Here is a 21,689-nt window from a genome sequence, read left to right as displayed (position 1 = left end):
GATAGATAGATAGATAGATAGATAGATAGATAGATGATAGAGATAGATGATAGGTAGACAGATTATAAAAGATGGATTGATAATAGATGTTAGAGATACAGATGTTATATATGATAGATATGTTATATGGTAGATAATTGGCATATAAATAATAAATGTGTAACAGGAATAAAAGATTAATATATGGGTAGAAAATGATGAATAGGTGATAACAGATAAGAGATATTAGATTATAAAGTACATATAGGTAATAGATGTTTGATACAGATAATAGATTATTATAGTTAATAGGTAGAGAATAGATACACAAATATGGCGCAGTGTTTGATCAAACTGTGTCCTGGTCACTTGGAGCTCTAGTTAAAACACAGATGTGTAGATCTACACCTGGAAAGTCTAATTCTAGGTCTGTAAGAAGGGCAAAACGATCTTTGGCTGCAAGGTCCCAAATGATAAAAGATTGGTGCTGCTGGCAATGAAGTATCTACATGGTCAAGTTACCTCATAAAGCAAGTTTTAAATTTTAACTCAGTTGATCTACCTAGAGAAATAGCCAAATATATATATATATAAATTTTGATCCCTATAACTGCTTTTAGTAGTCAAGGAATTCCTTTGTTTTTGTATGTTTGTTAATGTGTATGTATATGGTGGTCCAAGGTTAATGTCAGGAAATCCTATATTACGCTTTCACTTTTTTCATTGATATAGGGGCTCCCAATCAAATCCAGAAGTTGCTTATAATGGCTAGTCTTGTCAGCCAGCTTTCTCTGAAGACCCCTTTTCCACCTTCTGTGGCTAGAATTTTGTTGCATTAATGTGTCCAGTTTTTTTTATGGTGACTCATATATTTATATGACCATTGAGAGGTGCGGAAACAGCTGTCTCTGAGTCTGTTCAGGAAAAGAACACCACCAAGCTCATCTCCTATTAACTTAGCTGTTGGGGAGCCTAACTCCAGTTCTTTTGCTAACATGGCAAGTGAACTAACCTCTGGGAAACTCCACAAGCCCCCCATGAGGTCTTTCTTTCATTCTAGTGTGCAAACTGGTTGAGACATTGTCAAAGGAGCTGATCTTAATCCCTTTCTCCCTCACAGAGTATTTTGCAACTATTTGTTTGTCATGCCTGGAATTTAACACAAGGGATAATTAGCTTGAATGTTTAAGTCTCAGCTCTCATAGTTTTAGTGATTTTGCTTTATCATTTCTATTTGTATCTAGAACAATGATAATAATAATCTTTGTACTAAAGTAGGGACATTTAGTGACAAACCTAGGTCATAATCCTTTAAAACATATTACGAACTATAAGTGTACCAGCCACCATAGTTGGTAGTTATTGTCTCTTTAATGGAATTTTGATTAACTGAAAACAAATTATACATGCACTTCTACTCTCTACTCTTCCCACTGTACACTCAGAGACGACTGATTCTGCACCTCTCAAGGGTCATTTAAATATATGAGTCACCATTTAGTAATCAGTAAAGCTTAAAAAGAAAAGATGGGACACATTAATGCAATGGAATCCATTAGACTCTTTTGAATTTTAAACACGTGGCATCTGAGGCATGTGGGTAAGATTTTTCATATTTCTGCATTTATTTTTAAATTAGATGTATTTATTTGTGTATTTGCATGTTGGCACACATTTGTAGGTCAGAGGACAATGTGTAGCAGTCTCTTCTGGGTAGGACATCTATAATCCTTGTAGATGGGATTTTTCCCTGCCTTCTCCTTTCCTGTTCCCTTCCCTTTTATTTCCTGTTCCCTTATTTTTCCTCTCTTTCCATTTTTTGTGTGTCTTTTACTTGCTCCTCATCCTTACATTCTTCCACTCACTACATCTTTCCTACTGGCTTCTTCCCTTGTTCTTACCTTATGTTCCCTTGCCTTTCTTCCAAATATAAAGCTTCACTCTGGTGTCCTATTCTATGATGTGAGCAGTTACTTGGTCTACTTGCTGTTTTGCATGCCAAAACTTTTTATAGCTCTGCAAATGGAGCTCCATAGCATCACCTCATGAGTAAAACCACCCTCGTTTCCCATAACCTTTAATTGTCTGTCTTAAATGTCCCAGAAACAGCAATCTGGAAAAAACAACGGAAGCTAATTAAGTGGATGAATTTAAAAATCATTTCTATTTCGAAGAAATTAACTTTTTATCCCAAGTAAAGGGGAACACACACACACACACACACACACAAAGAGAGAGAGAGAGAGAGATACAGAGACAGAGACAGAGTCAGAGACAGAGACACAAAGAGACAGAGACAGAGAACTTAAACCAGTTGAAGTTTCTGTTTTGTTCTTTGTTTTAACATAGGCTAATGTTTAAATATTACATATCACAGCTTTTATTTTCTCAAAGGCAGGTCAAGCGAACCCATCAGTGAAGTTATATGTTGTAAACCTGTATGGACCAACTCATACTTTGGAGCTGATGCCACCCGACATTTTTAAATCAAGGTAGGCAATTTCCATTCCACTTTAAAGGAGAAATTAGATATTTCCCGTCCAATTATCATTTTGCTGCCATTTAGAGAATGATGTGATCAGCACTACCATTCCACTTGGAAATTAGGCTGAGGTTGCCTCCATCCATTGCGAATGAAATCATTCTGGGTGTTTCGCTGTTCCCAAGAAGTATTTAGTCTCAAGGTGATTAGAGATACCTTAAAATGATGAAAGATACTAATGAATGGGGCAGGACATTGGCTTGAGATATGAAGGAGATGAAGACAGAGGTTAATTTTACATGGAATTTTCTACTAGATTACAGTTGTTCCATTCTTTTGAAATGGTGCTATTCAGAAGGGGAAATCAGTTATTTCGGAACAGCTCAGTTGGTGGAGTGATTACCAGATATGAGCTAAATCCTGCATTTTATAGACTCTTAACACTGCATTAACTTGCTATAGTGGTACACTTCTTCAGTCCCTTTGAAAGGAGAGTGGGGGAGATCAAGAAGATCAAGATCATCCTTAGCTTTATAGGCAGATGAGCCAGCCTGGGTTATAGGAACATTAGTTTAAAACCAACCAACCAAACAAACAAACAACAAACCCTAAAAGACTAATTTCTCTAAATTTTATTTAGTTTACCATTTCTTGTTCTTCTATAAGCAGAACAGTTGAATGAAATATGATTTATTTCAAGATCAGAAGCCCTTATATTCATAACATTTGAACAGATCCTAGAGAGGTGGCTCTGGGTATAAATCTCATAAGGACAGGGTTTAGATCCTCAGAACATACATATAGATAGCTGTTATATTATGAATCTGTCAGTTCACCTGCGGTGATATGGGAGTCAGCAACAAGATAATAACGGGGATAATAACAAGATAATCACAGGTCAACACACTTGGAAGCCAGTGTCAAACAGCAAAAGACTATGAAACATGATAAAAGTAGATGAATTATTTCAAGCTGTCATTCCTGTCCCCAGTCCCCAACATATATACTGTGGCATGCACACATCTAAATGAACATATCAGGAGATAAGAAATATATGTGTCCAAATCATAAATTTAATATAGGAAACATCTTTAGCACCAAGATATAAATGATTATTGACACTGAAGGCCTAAATGTTTCAAATTTCTAAGGAGCTTCATTCAGTCTTATAATCAATTTATCAAGGCCCTAGAGATGAAACCTACAGCTAATCTTGAAGATTAGCTGTTCATAGATAGCACACCAATCTCATTTCCTTAACAATCTATTAAAGACGCCCATTTTGTGAGTGTGTTGTTTATAGCAAAGGATATATCTATCTATCTATCTATCATCTATCTATCTATCTATCTATCTATCTATATCTATATCTATCTATCTATGTGTGTGTGTGTGTGTGTGTGTAGCATAGTCCACACTACATATGTATGTATATAGAATAACCCACGCTCTTTTTGATAAGATGAGACTAGTGATTGTTTTGCTATTTATAATTAACCTAACGTGTCTGACTGGTAAAAAATTTATTTGAATGTTGACATATTTGGGAAAATTTAATCCCAAATTAGTTAGTTTGAAAGGTTTATGTAATGCTTCTTTTGATTAAGGACCCTCTTTAATTATCTAATATAAATATATTTTGTAATAAATAGGAAAGACAAAACCCAAGGAGAATGAATGCTTGTGATAGAATCTCAGCATCACTATGTAGCACAAGTCCAATGAGATTAAACCATTTCATCTAATCTCAGAGTACATTATCCACATTCAAAAGGTAAAAAAAAACCTTAAAGTCGTTCAGAATTGACAAACTGTGCACAGTAGGGTTGAATGAACCAAACAGAAAGTTCTATTTGTGAGCTTGGTTTAGCACACGTGAGTGAATAATCACAAGTCAGGCAGCCTGTTCAAGACCTGTACAGGATAAAGCAGCACTGATCCTAGCACAGATGAGAAAAGGGCATTGTATGTACTAACCTCTAGCTCAGGAGCTATTGCCAGGTGATGTCTGCAGAGCAAAGAGCAGTCTCTTTTCTTACAGGTTGAGGCTTCTGAGAGGCTTGAAGGCTGCAGTAGATGATCCTATGTCTGTACACAGGAATGTAGCACTAAGCCGACTCAGTGAGGTTGTTGAGAGTCACAGGAAGTTGTGGGGATACACGTGAGCAATTGGAGGTAGAGGAGCGATAGATTTCATCACAATGATTATCTACATGTATGCAATTCTCAAACAGTAAAGAATGAAGCAATCATAGGAACTATTAATATTGTATTCCTTTACCATTTTCTGAGTTGTTTTATAATAAAAATAAATAGATAAAGACAGCAGAGGAGCTTGTAATTTAGCTCTGTTGCTAGAATACCTTGCTAAATCATAAACACCACAAAATCTCAGTGTGGTGACGGATTCCTGTAGAACGAACCTTTGAAGGTAGAAGTAGGAGGGTCTTGGAAGTTCAGGGCTTCCTCACAAATCTCAAATGAGCCTGGGATATGTGAGACCTTGTCTCAAAACACATCGAAACAAAATGGCAATGAAGATTAAAGAAAAAGAAGAGGGAAAGATGTGGGTAGAGGTCAGTAAACTTAGAAATGGCCCATTGAGGAGGGGTAAAGCGACTTTAAGGAACTACTGTAGAAAATGCAAGAGGGGTTCAAGTTGAGAACAGTAAGGAGCTGGGTAGGGGAGAATCAGGTAGGGGTAGGGAATATAAAACTGATGCTATGTTTGTTTGAAGAATGCCATAAGGAAGCTTTTCACAGTCCCCTGACAGGAACCTGGCATGCATCAACTGTTAGCAGTATGCTTGCCTACAAAAGAGGATACCAGTCAGCATTGAAGCATGAATAAGGGAAACACTCCTAAGGTCCATCTGTAGAATTACTCTGAGTAGTTTATGGCTGTTGAAGGAAAAAGAGTCAGTTTTCTTCAGTAATGACCAATATCCAAGTGGTCATCCCTTCGCCATATACATGCGGGTACCATCAATTGGACTCAGTATGCTATTTGTATACACATAAACACACACATATGTCTGTCTGTCTGTCTATCTATCATTCTATCTATCTATCTATCTATCTATCTATCTATCTATCTATCTATTTTTCTATCTATCTATCTATCATCTATCTATCTCTCTATCTATCTTTCTATCTATCTATCTATCTATCTATCTATCTATCTATCTATCTATTTTTCTATATATCTGTCTGTCTATCTATCTATTGATCTATCTATCTATCTATTTTTCTATCTATCTATCTATCTATCATTTTTCTATATATCTGTCTGTCTATCTATATATTGATCTATCTATCTACCTATTTTTCTATCTATCTATCTATCTATCTATCTATCTATCTATCTATCTATCTATATTTATCTAATCTATTTATCTAGAAGTAAATGGCCTGGGTTTCAGAGGAAGTTTTGCGGTTAGGCACTTTCATGGCCAGTCCTTGGCACCTGGTAACATAATATGACCATCAGACACCTCCATGATCAACCTAAGGGAACCAGTGACAAGACATATCATCACTAGGTTCCCATAAGCAACACATTCCCATTGTATTCTCAATGTCATGTCCTCCTATGCATCCAGTCTGTGGATGGTCTTTCCTTCAGTTTCTGGTCCACACCTTGTCTTTGTATCTCCTCCTATGGGAATTTTGTTTCCCCTTCTAAGAAGAACAGAACTATACACACTTTGGTCTTCCTTCTTCTTGAGCTTCATGTGGTCTGTCAATTTTATCTTGGGTATTCAGAGCTTCAGAGCTAATATCCACTTATAAGTGAGTACATACCATTCTTGTTCTTTTGTGATTGGGTTGCCTAACTCAGGGTTATATTTTCTAGCCTCAAGCTCTACTACAGAGCAATCATGATAAAAACTGTGTGGTTTTGGTCCAGTTACAGGCACCACTTCCATGATAAAAGTCTATACTTCTCTTCCCTCTTTCTCTTCTTCCCTTCCTGTACTGAGAGGCAGCCTATGCACTCACCTACTAGTCTCCTTTAATAAAACTCTCTCACTCAGGAAGATATTTTCTAGTTCCATCCATTTGCCTAAGATTTTCATGAATTCATTGCTTTGAATAGCTGATACACAATTACCCCAGTGTGTAAATGTACCATATTTTATGTATCCATTTCTCTGTTGAGAGACATCTGGGTTCTTTCCAGCTTCTGGCTATTATAAATAAGTCTTCTATGAACATAGTGGAGCAGGTGTCCTTCTTATATGTTGGGGCTTCTTTTGGGTATATGCCCAGGAGTAGTATAGCTGGTTTCTCAGGCATTCTAATGTCCAGTTTTCTGAGGAATCACCAGACGTATTTCCAGAGTAGTTGTAACAGCTGAAAATCCCACTAGCCATGGTGGAGTTTTCCTCTTACTCCACATCCTTGCCAACATGTATTGTTAACCTGAATTTTGGATCTTACCCATTCTGACTGGTGTGAGGTGGAATGTCAGTATCGTTTTGATTTGTATTTCCTTGATGACTAAGGATGTTCAACATTTCTTTAGGAGCTTCAAGTTTCCTCATTTGAAAATTCTCTGTTTAGCTCGGTTACCTATTTCTAATACGATTATTTGATTCTCTGGAGTCTACCTTCTTGAGTTCTTTATCTATATTGGATATTAGCCCTCTATTGGATATATGATTTGTAAAGATCTTTACCCAATTTGTTGGTTGCCATTTTGTCCTATTGAAAGTGTCCTTTGCCTTACATAAGCTTTGCAATTTTATGAGTTCCCATTTCTCAATCCTTGGTATCAGAGCATAAGCTATTGGTGTTCTGTTCAGGAAAATTTCCCCAGTACCCATATGCTCAAGGGTCTTCCCCACTTTCTTTTCTATTAGGTTCAGTGTATCAGGTTTTATTTGGAGGTCCTCGATACATTTGGACTTGGGCTTTGTACAATGAGATAAGAGTGGGTTGATGTGCATTCATCTTCATGCTAACTGCCAGTTGAAGCAGCACCATTTGTTGGAAATGCTGTCTTTTTTCCAACTGGATGGCTAACTCCTTTGTCAAAAATCAAGTGAACACAGGTGTGTGATTTCCTGTCTGGGTCTTCAGTTCTATTCCATCAATCTACCTTCCTGTCACTGTACTAATACCATGCAGTTTTCTATCATGATTGCTCTGTAGTAAAGCTTGAGGCTAGAATATATCATCCTGAGTGAGGTTAGCCAATCACAAAAGAACATGTTTGGTATGCACTCACTTATAAGTGGATATTAGCCTTGAAGCTCTGAATATCCAAGATAAAATTCACAGACCAAATGAAGCTCAAGAAGAAGGTAGACCAAAGTGTTGATATTTTCATCCTTCTTAGAAAGGGTAACAAATTACCCATGGGAGTAGACCCAGAGACAAAGCATGGACCAGAGACTAAAGGAAAGGCCATACAGAGACTGCTCCACCTGGGGATTCATCCCACATACAGTTATCAAACCCAGACACTATTGTGAATGCCAATAAGTACTTGCTGACAGGAGCATTACCTAGATGTCTCCTAAGAGGCTCTGCCAGTGTCTGGGAAATACAGAGGTGGATATTCTCAGCTAAACATTGGACTGGCTACAGGGTACCCAGTGGAGGAGCTAGAGAAAGTACTTGAATTGAAGGAGTTTGCAGCCCCATAGGAGGAACAACAATATGAACCAGCCAGTAACTCCTGAGCTCCCAGGGACTAAACCCCAAACCAAAGAGTACACATTGAGGGACCCATGGCTTTAGCAGCATATGTAGTAGAGGATGGCCTTGTTGGACAGCAGTGGTAGGTGAGGCTCTTGGTTCTGTGAAGGCTCGATGCTCAGTGTAAGGGAATGTCAGGATAGGGAAGCAGAAGTGGGTGGGCTGGTGAGCAGGGGAAGGAGATATGGGGTTTTGAAGGAGAAACCAGGAAAGGGACTAACATTTGAAATGTAAATAAAGAAAATATCTAATAAAATAAATAAACCTCACAGGTGATAACTGTCACATAGTTTTAGATTTTTGCCACTTAGATCCAACAAGGATATGTGAATGTTTGTGCACAGAAGAGTTGGGGGTTAAGGAGGGAATGTTGGACATGATGAAATACATTGCACTAGAATATGTAATTCTAGAAAACAATTGAAAAATAAATTAACTTAAACAAACACTATTTGATGACTTGGAGGAAGTCAGTTTCTTTCTATAGTCTCTGTCTTCATTCCTCTCCTGTCATTTTATTTACTAATTTTCACTGATTCATGCCTGGCCCTGTTAAGTCATCAAATATACATAGACCACGCAGACAGGATGTCTTCAGCATAAATTTTGATAATACACATCATACCATCATGCATCTCATCTTTATTTAAAACACAGACTGTGATGAGTCTGGATAAAATTAAGCTCAACCTGACCTAATGTAATGATCCAGTTTCATTCCAGTATCCCCAGAACCAAACCCAGTGGAAGTAAGATGGTTCATATCATCAGAAGAAGTAGGGGCATTTTGGAAATGCTCACACTATTAGTTTAAGATTTTGCAAACACTGGATTTTTTTTCCAGACAATGGGAAGAAAGTTCAATGTATATACTTTAGTGCTAGAAAAAGATGTTCTTTTAAGATGAGTCATGAAGACATAAAACAACCATCATATTCTTTTGAGAAAAAGATGCAATATCTTTTTAATTGTTTGGTTTGTATGCACACATGTGTGGAGATGTGTGTGGATGTCTGAAGTCAGCTTGCTGGATTGGATTCAAATCTTCCACAAAGTGGATCTTGGGAATGAACTCCATTTGGAGAACAAGCACCTCTACCCATTGATCCATCTTCCTGGCCCTTCATCATTATCTGTTTGTCTCCTTCACTCTGTGTCTTTTATCAGGCCTTTACTTACTAAAGGTTTACTCTCATCACCTGTATCACTGATGTAACTCTGGGACTGTTCCTATCTCCTGAGCTTGATGGCACTGTTTTGCATTTCCTAGTTTCTTGGCATACATCTAGTCTGAATTTCTGATTCTTCTAAGAAGTATCTGGACTTCAGAAAAGTCATTCGCTCATCTGCTCATCTGTTTTCATGGGAATAGATGGAAGAACCTTTTATTCAAATGGTGTATAATATCAACAGAGGTTTTAGGATGACACCCATTCTGAGTATGTTTCAGGGCCATTACAGAACACTTAATATAGAATTCCTGTGTAGTATGGAAAAGAATGACATGATAGGTGCGTAGATATGTTTAGAAAACACAACATGGATTATACAGTAAGCCAATGGCGGTTTAGTCCTTAGTTTTCGTGTGTGTGTGTCTGTGTCTGTGTGTGTGTGTGTATGTGTGTGTATGTGCATGCATGTGTGCATGTGAGTATATGTCTGAGTGTGTATGTATGTGTTGGGTATATGTGTGTGCGAAGCCATCCATACTTAGAATGTCAGTACTAGAAAGGCAGGAATATGCTTGTTAGATAGTCTGGTTGAGTTGCTGAGCCTCTAATGTACTTAGATACTTTGGTAAAGAATAAAAAATAAAAATAAAAAAATGAGAGAAGAGAGAGTTAAAGAGTAACTAAGGATAGCAATAGAAGTTGAATCCTGTCTCCCACCATACTTATACACATGTTTATACACACATACACACACACACACAAACACAAACACACACACACAACACACACACACACACACACACACCTTCAGAGAAAAAAGCAAGGAAGGTGGGAAGGAAAGCAGGCATAAAGACTGCTATCAGAGGTCTGATTCCAGCACGCCCATTCTGAAGTGATTCTGAGATTCTGTTGCATACCCTTTGGACACTTGGAGCTTCTGAAAAGGACACTTATGATACAATGTCTCTAAAGGCTAGAGTAGTGTCCCTTTAACCTGCTTGTCTCTGTCTCTATGACTCAGCCTATGGTTATGAGCTAACAGTATGTGTGCTAGGAATTAAAGTAAGATGTGCACCTGGGATCTTGTGGCCCAGAAAATATACAGCAAAGGGACTAACTCAGCACGCCTGCCTTTCCTCAATGCCTACATGTCAACCTTTCTTATAACTTTCATATTGTGTATTTGCATCACCTTAATGGAATCTTTCAATATTTGGAGACTGTAACTTTTAAAACTGCAAATTTGCTTGCAGAAATAGTTGTCACTATCCAAATTTTATATACCAAGAAGAAAGTGATGCTTAGATAGTAAATAAGGTGTATACTAAGGTATATCATATAAGAATAAATTTTTGTAAGCATGACATAATATGTATAAATTAACTATATCATCTAATCAAAGATCAATATAAATCTCTGACTACAAAACAATTATCTTATCTTAAAAATTTTATATTTACATTTATATCCACTTAAAAACACAAGTTACAGCCGGGAGGTGGTGGTATACACCTGTAGTTATAGCCGGGTGGTGGTGGTGCACTCCTGTAATCCCAGCACTCTTGGAGGCAGAGGCAGGAGGATATCTGAGCTCGAGGCCAGCCTGGTCTACAGAGTGAGTTCCAGGACAGCCAGGGCTACACAGAGAAACCCTGTCTTGAAAAATCCAAATCCAAAAAACAAAACAAAAACAAGCAACAACAACAAAAACAAGTTGCCAAAAATGTGTGGTTAGGATTTGAATTGTTCTCCAAATATCAACTCTTTGTGGAAGCCAATAAAGGTCAAGCTATGCAATAGATAAAGTGTATCATTTTCTGTGAAGGGATTGCCAAGGTTTGTCTTAGACAAAAACAAAAATATTTGTTTTAAACAAATAGTGAAATTCTGCTGTTTTTTTATTTATTTCAAAATTCATTCGTGCTCTCTTCACATCTCAATTTGCCCCATGTTGTCCTGTTTAGACAATTGAGATATATTTTTTCTGTAGACTAAAATTAGTTTGCCAATGTTGCCTTCCCACAAAAGCTGAAGACAGTTTGATTTTTTTTTTACAATCATTAATTAACCTTTCCAATGTTCATGTTAATTTTAATACAACTGAGGGTAAGGCTCATAAATCTTTACAGTGTTCATATTAGCTTTTGTACAGCTTTAGCCCATTTATATCTGCTATTCAGGAATATCTGAATCATTATAATTCATCCTTGCTTTTTGTAGTTGTATATGGGGCATATCCTTCCTTTTTCTCAAAGCTTGTATATATCAGTGAAAGGTTGATGCTTACATTTCTGCTTTGTGTCTGTGTGCATTCCAATATTTCTGCATATGATTTAGATGTCCTTCCTTTGTTTGAGTGATATGACAAGAATATTACAATCCACTCCCACCTCAAAGCCACCTCTCTGGGTCCTTTAGGCACTTATTGATCACACTGTTAAATGTGATTACATACTCAAAATAAATTTGTTGAAACAAAACATGGAAAGTAAAACAGAATATATTTTCATTTCTCTACATACAGAATGCCAGTTAAACCATCACCATTTGTTGAAGATATTTTCTCTTCTCCATTGTAGGTTTTTGGTTTCTATGTCAAATATCAAGTGTCCATAAGGGTGTGGTTTTATTTTTGGGTCTTCAATTCTATTCCATTGACCAATATGTATGTCTCTGTACCATACCATGAAGTTTTTATCACTATTGCTCTGTAGTATAGCTTGAGGTAAGAGATGGTGATCCTCCTAACACATATACAGTAGAGAACTGCAAGGTCTTGACTTTGTGAGAGAAGATATACCTAACCCTCAAGAAACTTGAGGCCCCCGCCCAGGGAGTGAGGAGGCCAGGTGGGATGAGGTGGGGAAGGTTGAGAAATCCTCTTAAAGATGGGGGTGGATAAGATGTATGGGATATGGGACAGTCAGAGAGCAGACCAGGAAGGGGATAAAGACTGGACTGAAAAACAAAAAAGATTAACTGCTTAGAGAAACTTGTGTTATAGTTTCTCCGAGTTTCTTGGCAATTTGTAAACAGTTGGTTGTAAAAGCTTCCAGATGTTTTGAATAAATTTGAAAAATAATATGTCAGACATCATTCCATTGCAAGTTACATTCATCCTTCTGCTGACACCCTCACTTTGACAGGGTAGCAGACAATTTTCAAGGAAACTGTACCTGTCAGAAAAGCATGCAAAAAAAAAAAAAGGTGAGATTTATGTAGGCATATCTCTTGCCCAGAGTTGTCCTAGGACAAAAGATTTGTTCTGTCAAATTTTACTATCTATAGATAATATTTTTATTAACCATTAACTCAAACAAAGATTTTGGTTTTTTTTCTTTTAAAGATTTAATTTTATTTATTTGTGTTTACTGATATGTGAGTGTACACCACATGGGTGCAGTGCCCATACAGGCCAGACGAGGGCATTAGATCTCAGAGTCTGAGTTAGAGGAAGTTGTACACTTCCTCGTGAGGGTGCTGGGTACTGAAATCCTCTCTTTAGGATAGTGCAGCAAGTGCTCTTAACTGCCATGGGAGCTTTGCAGCCCGCAAACATCAGTTTTAACAAATAGCACCTTTTCAGTTGTTTTTTAATGCTGCTCCTCTGTTATGAAATAGCAGAAGTATCTGTAAAGTTTGTTGCCTTTTTCTTTTTATCATATATCAAACTATGATAATTGGGCTTTGAGGTGTGGGAGCTCCAAATTTTATGATACATTATGTTAATTTCTTAACATGAAATCAAAAGACGTTATAAATAAAATTTATATTACATATTTATAACAACCTCCCATAACTTTGAGGAAATAATTATACCAGTAATTAATATTCCCTCGGTGCTAAAGATTTAATACCCAGTTAGACGCTTCATCTTGATTTCTTCTTTACTTTTAACTGTTTGAAACAAGAAGAGTAATAGCATGATAAAAATATTATGATTGGAATTGGCTCTTAATCCACAATTGACAAAAACAAATTCTATTGTATCAGTTACTTTCCTCATTTATGCAATCAAATACCTGATAAAAGCAACTAAAGGAAGGAAGCCTTGTCCATCATGGGGAAGGCAGGGCAGTCACAGAAGCAGGAGCATGAGGCAGCTGGTCACATGACAGCACAGTCACGAAGCAGGGAGAAATGAATGCTGGTGCTCAGCTCACTTTCACCTTTAATTCAGCTTTCAACTCACAAAATGGAAATTCTCACAAGCATGTCTAGAGATATGCCACCTAACTTATTCTGAAGTACTGTCTAGTTGTCAAGAAGATGAACTGAGACAGAACCCATTAATACCCCTATAGACAAAGACTTTATACATAAGACAAAACATTAAGGTTGTTCATGAGGAATTACCATTAAGCCAAGACTGAGTTTTGCATTTTTATTAGCTATATATTGTTCTTTCAACAAAGTATAACATAATGTTAAAATTATATACTTGTTTTTCACATTCTAGTCCCAATAAATAAACATTTTTGGGGGGAAAAATCAAGTATAGGATGGTTTCTATTTTTTCCAAAATTGCTTTTCTGATCAAAAATTCATTCTCACATTTTTCTTCTGTATTATTTATATGTGTGTACATATATATATATGTATTTCTTCATATTTAAGCCTTTTCAATTTATTTGAAATTGTATATATGAATATTTAAACAAGAATATGTATACATATATGAATATGTACACAGAATACGTCACCCTTATAATGTTTCGGTTATTGCATCTAAAACAATACATGCCTCTAACTGTACTGATTATCATGCTCTAAATGTAAGTTTCATTTTTATTTTATTTTTTTGTTTCCAACCTAGAGAATATTACATCACCATGGTTAAATGGGTAAGCAACACCAGGACAGTGGTCAGGTGGTTGAATCGGCCTCAGAACATCTCCATCCTCACAGTCTGTGAATCTACCACTGGGGCGTGCAGTAGGGTGAGTTTGATTCATTCCCATCTATTTTGTAAGGTAAAATGGTTGGAAGTCAGTTTTCTTAGGTTTCACATAAAAGCTTTTATTTCTTCCAACACTAGTTGGAAAAGAAATAAATACTTAGTGTGTATACTTTAGTTACTAAGGAAGTGTCTCAGAGTGTGAGCCATTTTCCACACTGCCTCAAATACCAGAGCACCTAAATAAATTCCAGGCAAACGTGGTTGAGACCTTGAAACCTAGCCTTTGGGAGGTAGAGACAAATCAGGAGAAGAGAAGATTGGCTAGCTACACTTGTTGAATTATTGGGATCCAGGTTCAAATGAGACCCTGCCTCAATATGTAACATTAGAACAATTAAGATACTTAATGTCAACCTTCTGCTTCCAGATGCATGTGCAAACATAGATATGTGAAGATGTATACATGCATACCACATGCATATACACATAACATACTAAACAAAAGTACACACTTTGCTCTATAACCTTAAATATTTCAAATTTTGAAGGCAGTGGTGTCAACAATAAGTAAAGGATAACACCGTCAACTCTGAAATAAATAAATAGATACATGTCCACTGCATGTAGGTTGTATAAAATTTATGGAACTCTTTTCAGTTGAGAATTTATGCCTGTATTTTGTCTTTGGCTTGATGTTGTTAGAAGAATCCTTCTCCTTTTCTATTGACATGGGCACATCCCAGTGTAGTTCATACTAGCTCTGTGATGGTGTTATCATACCTATAGTATGTTAAAGTAGGATAAAAGGCTCTTGTTCTAATTATTGTAACATTGAGTTGAATTTAAATTTCTAAAATTATATACTAAATTTTAGTATACTAATTAATTGCACGATTTTATATACTAAAAACTATGCAATTAAGTTCAATTACATTGCATTTAAGTCTCTTGACAAAGAAGATGGATCAATAATGGCTCAATAATGTATTCTCAAATTATGTAATAAGGGAACCATTTCAGTTTATCCTTTCCTCTATAAACCAATAAAAATTATATAAAGCAACTGTTTTCAGGTACAGGATAATAGAAGAGGCAGGCCATACTAGGCAATTTCTCTCATGATAAGTTACATCTTCTGCCTTGTGCCAGTAGAGAATACAGGGCATGGAAGAGGAACTCAAGCAATCCCTGACTTTCTAGCTCATCTATGGGATCAGTGAGAATCTGTTTTGTCTTGCAAGCTCAAAACCAAAGCTGGAATGCCTAGAAAATAATGCCACTGATTTATGAGGAAATATAGTCATTGGATCAGTGTTTAGACATTGCTTTACCTATCAGAAGAAAGTTTGCTTTAATATAGTAAAATTAAAATTTAATGGACAATTTTTAACAATGCACAATTTATGAAAAGCAAAATATTATATATGTTTGGAGAATTATAACCCAGTTTACTCCCTTAAAACTAGTCTGTAAGCTGGGCAATGGTGGTGCCCGTCTTTAATCCCAGCACTCTGGGAGGCAGAGGCAGGCAGATTTCTGCATTTGAGGCCAGCCTGGTCCATAGAGTAAGTTCCAGGACAGCCAGGGCTACACAGAGAAACCCTGTCTTGAAAAAAAATTTTTTTTAAAATTTAAAAAAAGATCTAGTCTATAGGAATACACCCATGCATAACAATGTTGGGGTCAGCAGGATTTATGCAAACTATTAGACAGATATTTAATAATCAACTCCTTTAACAAACATGCAGATGAAATTTTTTAGTAGTGAAATGCAAAGAAAAACTCAAAAATGAATTTTTCTAATAAAAATACACAATATTTTAAGTGAAAATTAACTGACTATGTCTAAGCACATTGAACACTGTTGAAAAAATACAAAAATTACAAACAAATATGAAAATCTGAAAGCAAAAATACAATTTTAATGTATAGTCAATCACTGTGGGCAAGTCACAGCAGCAGGAGTATAAAAGAGCTGGTCAGAGCACAACCAAAGTTCAGAGCACAGAGAATCGATACCTTCATACTTACTAGCTTTTCTTCCTAACTCAGTTATATAAAACTTTAGTTATATGTGTAAAATGCAAATAAATATACATGTGAAATTACATGTAGAAAATTTTAGGATAAAGATAATGGAGTAATAAACACTGAAAACAAAATGATATAGTACTTCTCTTTTATATATGTATTAAACATGTTCAAGTATATAGTAAACCCAAACAATATAAAGATAAACAATAATTTAAAAACTCAAAATCATCTTATTACAAATCAAAGATTTACTGGAAATATTGAAAATATCCTAAGAGAAAACTATATTAATATAACATGATATAATTAAGAGAATAATTGTCTATGTTTTGTTAGACGTAGCCTAAACTAGAAAAGAAGAGATTGACAGATCTCAGACTGACACGCAGCCATTGTCAAAATTCCTCAGGTTTGATTTTTCTGAAAGGGGGTGAGTTTCATAACCACATAGGAAATGTACTATTTTATTGGATCAAACTAAAACAATGTAATTAAGCCAGTGATTAATAGTCATTTTGTCATAAAATGTTGACTAATCAGGAATACATGACCATTTAAATATTTGTGCATCTAAAAATAATTCTTCAAAATTAAGTTAGAGTTACTGAAAAAGAAATATATACAATTCCATTCAATGCCTTTCATAATCATATCTATCTATCTATCTATCTATCTATCTATCTATCTATCTATCTATATGCTACAGTAGCCTAAATACCAGTAAATTTACAAAATAGTTCAACAACAGGATAAGACACAATAGATAGTTAGAAAATATGTCATACGACAGCAAAATATATAATCCTTTGGTCTTCAGAAGTTTCAGCCTTAGCCTTTAATGGCAAAGCTATCACCCAGCTCAAAGCACTTTCTACTGTTCTCCAACCTCAAATAGAGCAAAGATGGGCTAGAGAGATGGTTTGGGTCTTTAGGGTGCTTGCTGCTTTTGCAGAGAATTGAAGTTCAGTTGCCAGAACCCTTATCAGGCTGCTGGTAACTACCTATAACTCAAGCTCAATGGAATTCAATAAGTAGTCTGTCCTCCCCAGCAGCCTTCATGAACATGGTCCACATACAAATAAACAGGCATAAACAAATACATATAAAATAAATACAAAAATATAAGAGAGTCAACCATTTTAATGATCAAGAGACACAATTATAAATATGCGGTAAAATGAATAAAAAAGCCAAAAAATATGTGGTAAATCACCAAATATTTAGAAATGTAATAAATCCTAAAAGTAAAGACAAACATGCTCCTGACTTGATGTGCATTGTAGAATATGCATGTAATCCAACACTTAGAGAGTTGTCAGGAACATCAGAAGCTTGAGAATTAGCTCAACTCCAAGTGAGACCCTGTCTCCAAAATTGACAGAATGGAAAATTGCAAATGTCCTTAAATAGATACGTTTTATTTATTCTTTTTTTTGAAAAAGAGGATTTCAAAAGAGGTAGACTCCAGAATAATGTGTGAATTAAAGAGCTAAACAGAAAAGAAGCTGAGGCCTATGATAAATTCTAGCATGATGAGTTGACAGAAGGACAAATATATTACTTATTATATATGTATTATCCTTAATGTCCATGCAGTTGTTTCATTTCTCTTGCTTTGATCAAATACTTTGAATAAAATAAACAAACAAAACAAAACAAAAAGTCAAGAAAAATATTTTGAGTGAGAAAGGGCCCCAAAGTCCAATGTATAGATCATCCCTGTGGACATCTTGGGATTGGTGAACTCACAGGTGGGATGAGTATGTGTGTGCATTTTTGACTGTATGTGGGAATGTGAATGTGAGTGAAGGCCCACAAAAGCCAGAAGCAGGTGAGTGATGGACAAGGTATGGAGAAGTCAGGCCATTGTAAGCTGCCATGTAGGTACCAGGAAGCAAATTTCATACTTCAATGAGAGCTCCATGAGAACATATTCCCAAGAATAGAGAGAGAAAGTTTGAAAATTAACAGTGGTAGCTCTTAAGTCCCAGGTAGTAATTCTGTGTTCATAAAAACCAATGAATATCTACAATGACACACATGCATTCATATAAAGATGGCTCAGCGGTAAAGAGCACTGACTGCTCTTCTAAAGGTCCTGAGTTCAAATCCCAGCAACCACATGGTAGCTTACAACCACCTGTAATGATATCTGATACCCTCTTCTGGAGTGTCCAAAGACAGCATCAGTGTTTTTGGACACATAATAAAAATATTTTTAATACTGAAATTTTTTCAAAATATTTAGAAGATGAGAAAACATCAATAATGAAGCAAATGAAAAATTTAAGCAGTTGGCAAATATACCTAAAGAATAAATTTTCTAAAACTGGCCTTAAGTCCTCGGTAAGTTTAATTTGTTTCAAGATAAAAATGCAGAAAATGAAACAAAATATATTTCTGTTGTAATAATACTAAGATGAGGGTAAACTGAACTGTATTAAAATATTTAAATATTAAATATGCCAGTATAAATCTAAGCATCTCAATATTTAGTGCCACAGCATTTTAAAAATGTTGAATAACGGCAAAACCAGAACGGGGAACTGGGAAGGGGTGGGAGGGAGGACAGGGGAAGAGAAGGGGGCTTACGGGACTTTCGGGGAGTGGGGGGGGCTAGAAAAGGGGAAATCACTTGAAATGTAAATAAATATTAGAAAAAATGTTGAATAAATGCTTTTGAATTGAAAGACTTAATGTTAAATGATAAGTTCTATTCCAGTTTCAACATATTCCAAGTTAAAGTTCCTTCAGTCCCTCCTTGCTGGACCATTTTAGAAAGGTTTATGTATTTTTTTGTTGACCTCACTAAGTCAGGGAGGAAGGCCTAGAACTTCTGATATTCTTGCCTTGAGTGGCTGAGCTCTGAGTGATAGGAGTGTCAGATTTGCTTTCAATAAAAGAAAAGTTTATTTAAAAAATGTGTAAGGGATCCGGCAAGGTGTTTTAACGGGTAAGGAGTCTATGGCAAGACTTGAAGGTGTGAGTTCATTCCCAGGATCTATATGGCTGAGGGTGAAAAATCACTCAGGAGTGTCATCTTTTTACCTCCACATACCTGTTATGTGCTCGTGCTCATGTGTGTACCCACATATGTGTGAACACGCACACACACACACACACACACACACACACACACACACATACACACACACCACCTCAAAAAAAGATAAATCAAATTTATTTGGAAATCTATACATGTAAATAATTCATACTATTCCTACAAATAAGAAAGTTAGATGCATTGTACAAACTGACTGTGAAACTTACTAGAAATCTCTTTACTCATACTGAAGAGAGGTAAGCAGCAGAGATAGGCAAACTATCAGTTGAAACACATGGTTTACAGAAAATGGGCCATCATTTATTGTATCAATTGATAACATACTCTATAGGGGAAATGAAACAATTTTTAACTACATAGAAAGAAACTATTTGTCAACTATTTCATAATGACCTAATGTCATTTTGACATCAACCACACTCTTAAATCCAACATGACATAATGTCAAACTTCTAGAGGAAATTATGGACTATGACTGAGGTTGTGGTTTTAATATGATATGTCCCCCAAAGGCTCAGATGCCTGTACTTTGTACCCAGTTGGGAGTAGTGTGTGAAAGCTTTAGTGGGGTGAGGATTGATAGTCTGCCCTACTTCCTGTTAACTCTCAGCTCCCGTCCCCCCGTATGTGGTATGTGAATGAAATGAGATCAGCCTGTGCCATGCCCCTGCCCCTGCCCCTGTCCCTGCCCCATGCCTTTCCTGCTACAATGGATTATATCCCTCAGACTATAATCTGCAGTGAACTATTTATTAAGATAAATTTCCTCTTGTCAGAAATTTATTTAATCACAGAAGCAATTAATTAATTAATACAATTCTATTCTACTTAATAAGCCAAATAATTACCAATTGTAGAAAAATATGTAAATTCACTAAAATCAGAAATTCATCAGGAACTGTTATGAAAAGGGCTAACAAAACCACAGCTGATAAGACTGTTTTCTTAAAGGCATCACACACTAATAAATAACACAATAAATACAATCTGCCAGTCTAACAACTAAACACCTTATACAACAGAATATATGAATAGCCACTGAGTAGAAAAGTAACACAGGTGTGAAATTTGTTTGTCCTTGTTACATATTAGAGAAATATAGACTAAAATCTTGAGATAATAGTACATAGAAGAATGAATAAATTAAAATAGCTAAACAACGCCAAACAGAATTTGTGAATGAGGAAACAAAACATTAAGATTTGTATTCTTTGCAGGTAAAACTGAAAATTATTCAATTCCATTAAAATACATTTTGAAGATCAACTGGAACTAAACAAAAATGCAAATATGGCATGCATAATAAAAAATTTTATTTAGTGCACCTATATGAACTCCACCTTGATCATTCCATTATGATTTGAACATAAGTAAAATCACATTTACAAAAGTATTTGCAGAGAAAATAAAACATTAGTGATATTTTATTCACAGTGGCTAAAAGATTATGGTAGGAAGCAGTCCCTTAACAGGGAATAGATTAAATACTAAGTAATATTAATATGTTTCATAGAGTTCTACCCAGGCACTTAAAAAGGGGTAGTTATATGGGTTGGGGAGATGTGTCTCTTCGTAAAGCGTCTGCTATGCCCACATTAGGACCTAAATTCAGATCCCTAGAAGTTGTATAAGGTAGGATGCAGTAGTGGGTATTCCCATTCTGTAATCCCATCTCTTCTATGCAGTATAGGTGGTAGAAGCTGGAGAATACCCAGAATGTCACAGGCCAGCAGCCTGGCATAGAGAGTAGCAAACAGGAGACCATGACTTAAAAAAGGTGGAAGGCAAGGACTGCTACTTGGATTTTTCTCTGACCTCTAAACATATGCCATGGCATAATACACCAAAAGCCACACACATTTGAACATGCACATATACACACAGAGACACACACAGAGACACACACAACCCACTTCACAAGTACATATATATTATATATATATATATACATATATATATATATATATACTAGTACATATGTACATGCTAGTACAATCAAAATAACAACAAAAGCTACAGTTACAAGAGAAGGATGTATCTCAAGATTGTAAGAAGCCTGACACCAACAGATGATGCATGGTTTAATTCTCTGGCTTCCTACAACCAGAAAAAAATAATCTATAGGAAAAAGATTAGAAGACTGTCTGTTTTGGAGCCATTGTGGGAGCCTGTAACATGGAAGATCCTGAGGTTCTGTATCTTGACGATCCATAGATAAATAAAATCCTCAACACTCTTGCAGTTATGCCCTTCTGGTCTGTTAATTTCATTTCCTAAGAACATTCTAGAAAAATACTTCTTAAATAGTTTTTTTTCAAGAGGAGAATTACTAAGCAGCAGTTTGTCATTGAA

The 21,689-nt window shown here is 35.9% G+C and overlaps 1 protein-coding gene across 1 annotated transcript in view; it reads left to right on the top strand.

Annotated features, from left to right (window-relative positions):
* Dpp10 (dipeptidyl peptidase like 10) overlaps positions 1 to 21,689 on the top strand; it is a 794,281-nt gene that overhangs the window by 702,082 nt on the left and 70,510 nt on the right. The window contains exons 10-11 of the mRNA XM_052200993.1: positions 2,374 to 2,471; positions 14,156 to 14,279. Of these exons, the coding sequence (XP_052056953.1) occupies positions 2,374 to 2,471; positions 14,156 to 14,279 (222 nt within the window). The remainder of the gene's footprint in view (positions 1 to 2,373; positions 2,472 to 14,155; positions 14,280 to 21,689) is intronic.

This window comes from Apodemus sylvaticus, chromosome 12, assembly GCF_947179515.1.
Source record: "Apodemus sylvaticus chromosome 12, mApoSyl1.1, whole genome shotgun sequence".
Taxonomy (NCBI): domain Eukaryota; kingdom Metazoa; phylum Chordata; class Mammalia; order Rodentia; family Muridae; genus Apodemus; species Apodemus sylvaticus.
Note: the sequence above shows the minus strand (reverse complement) of the source record. Positions and strands in the feature narration are given on the sequence as shown.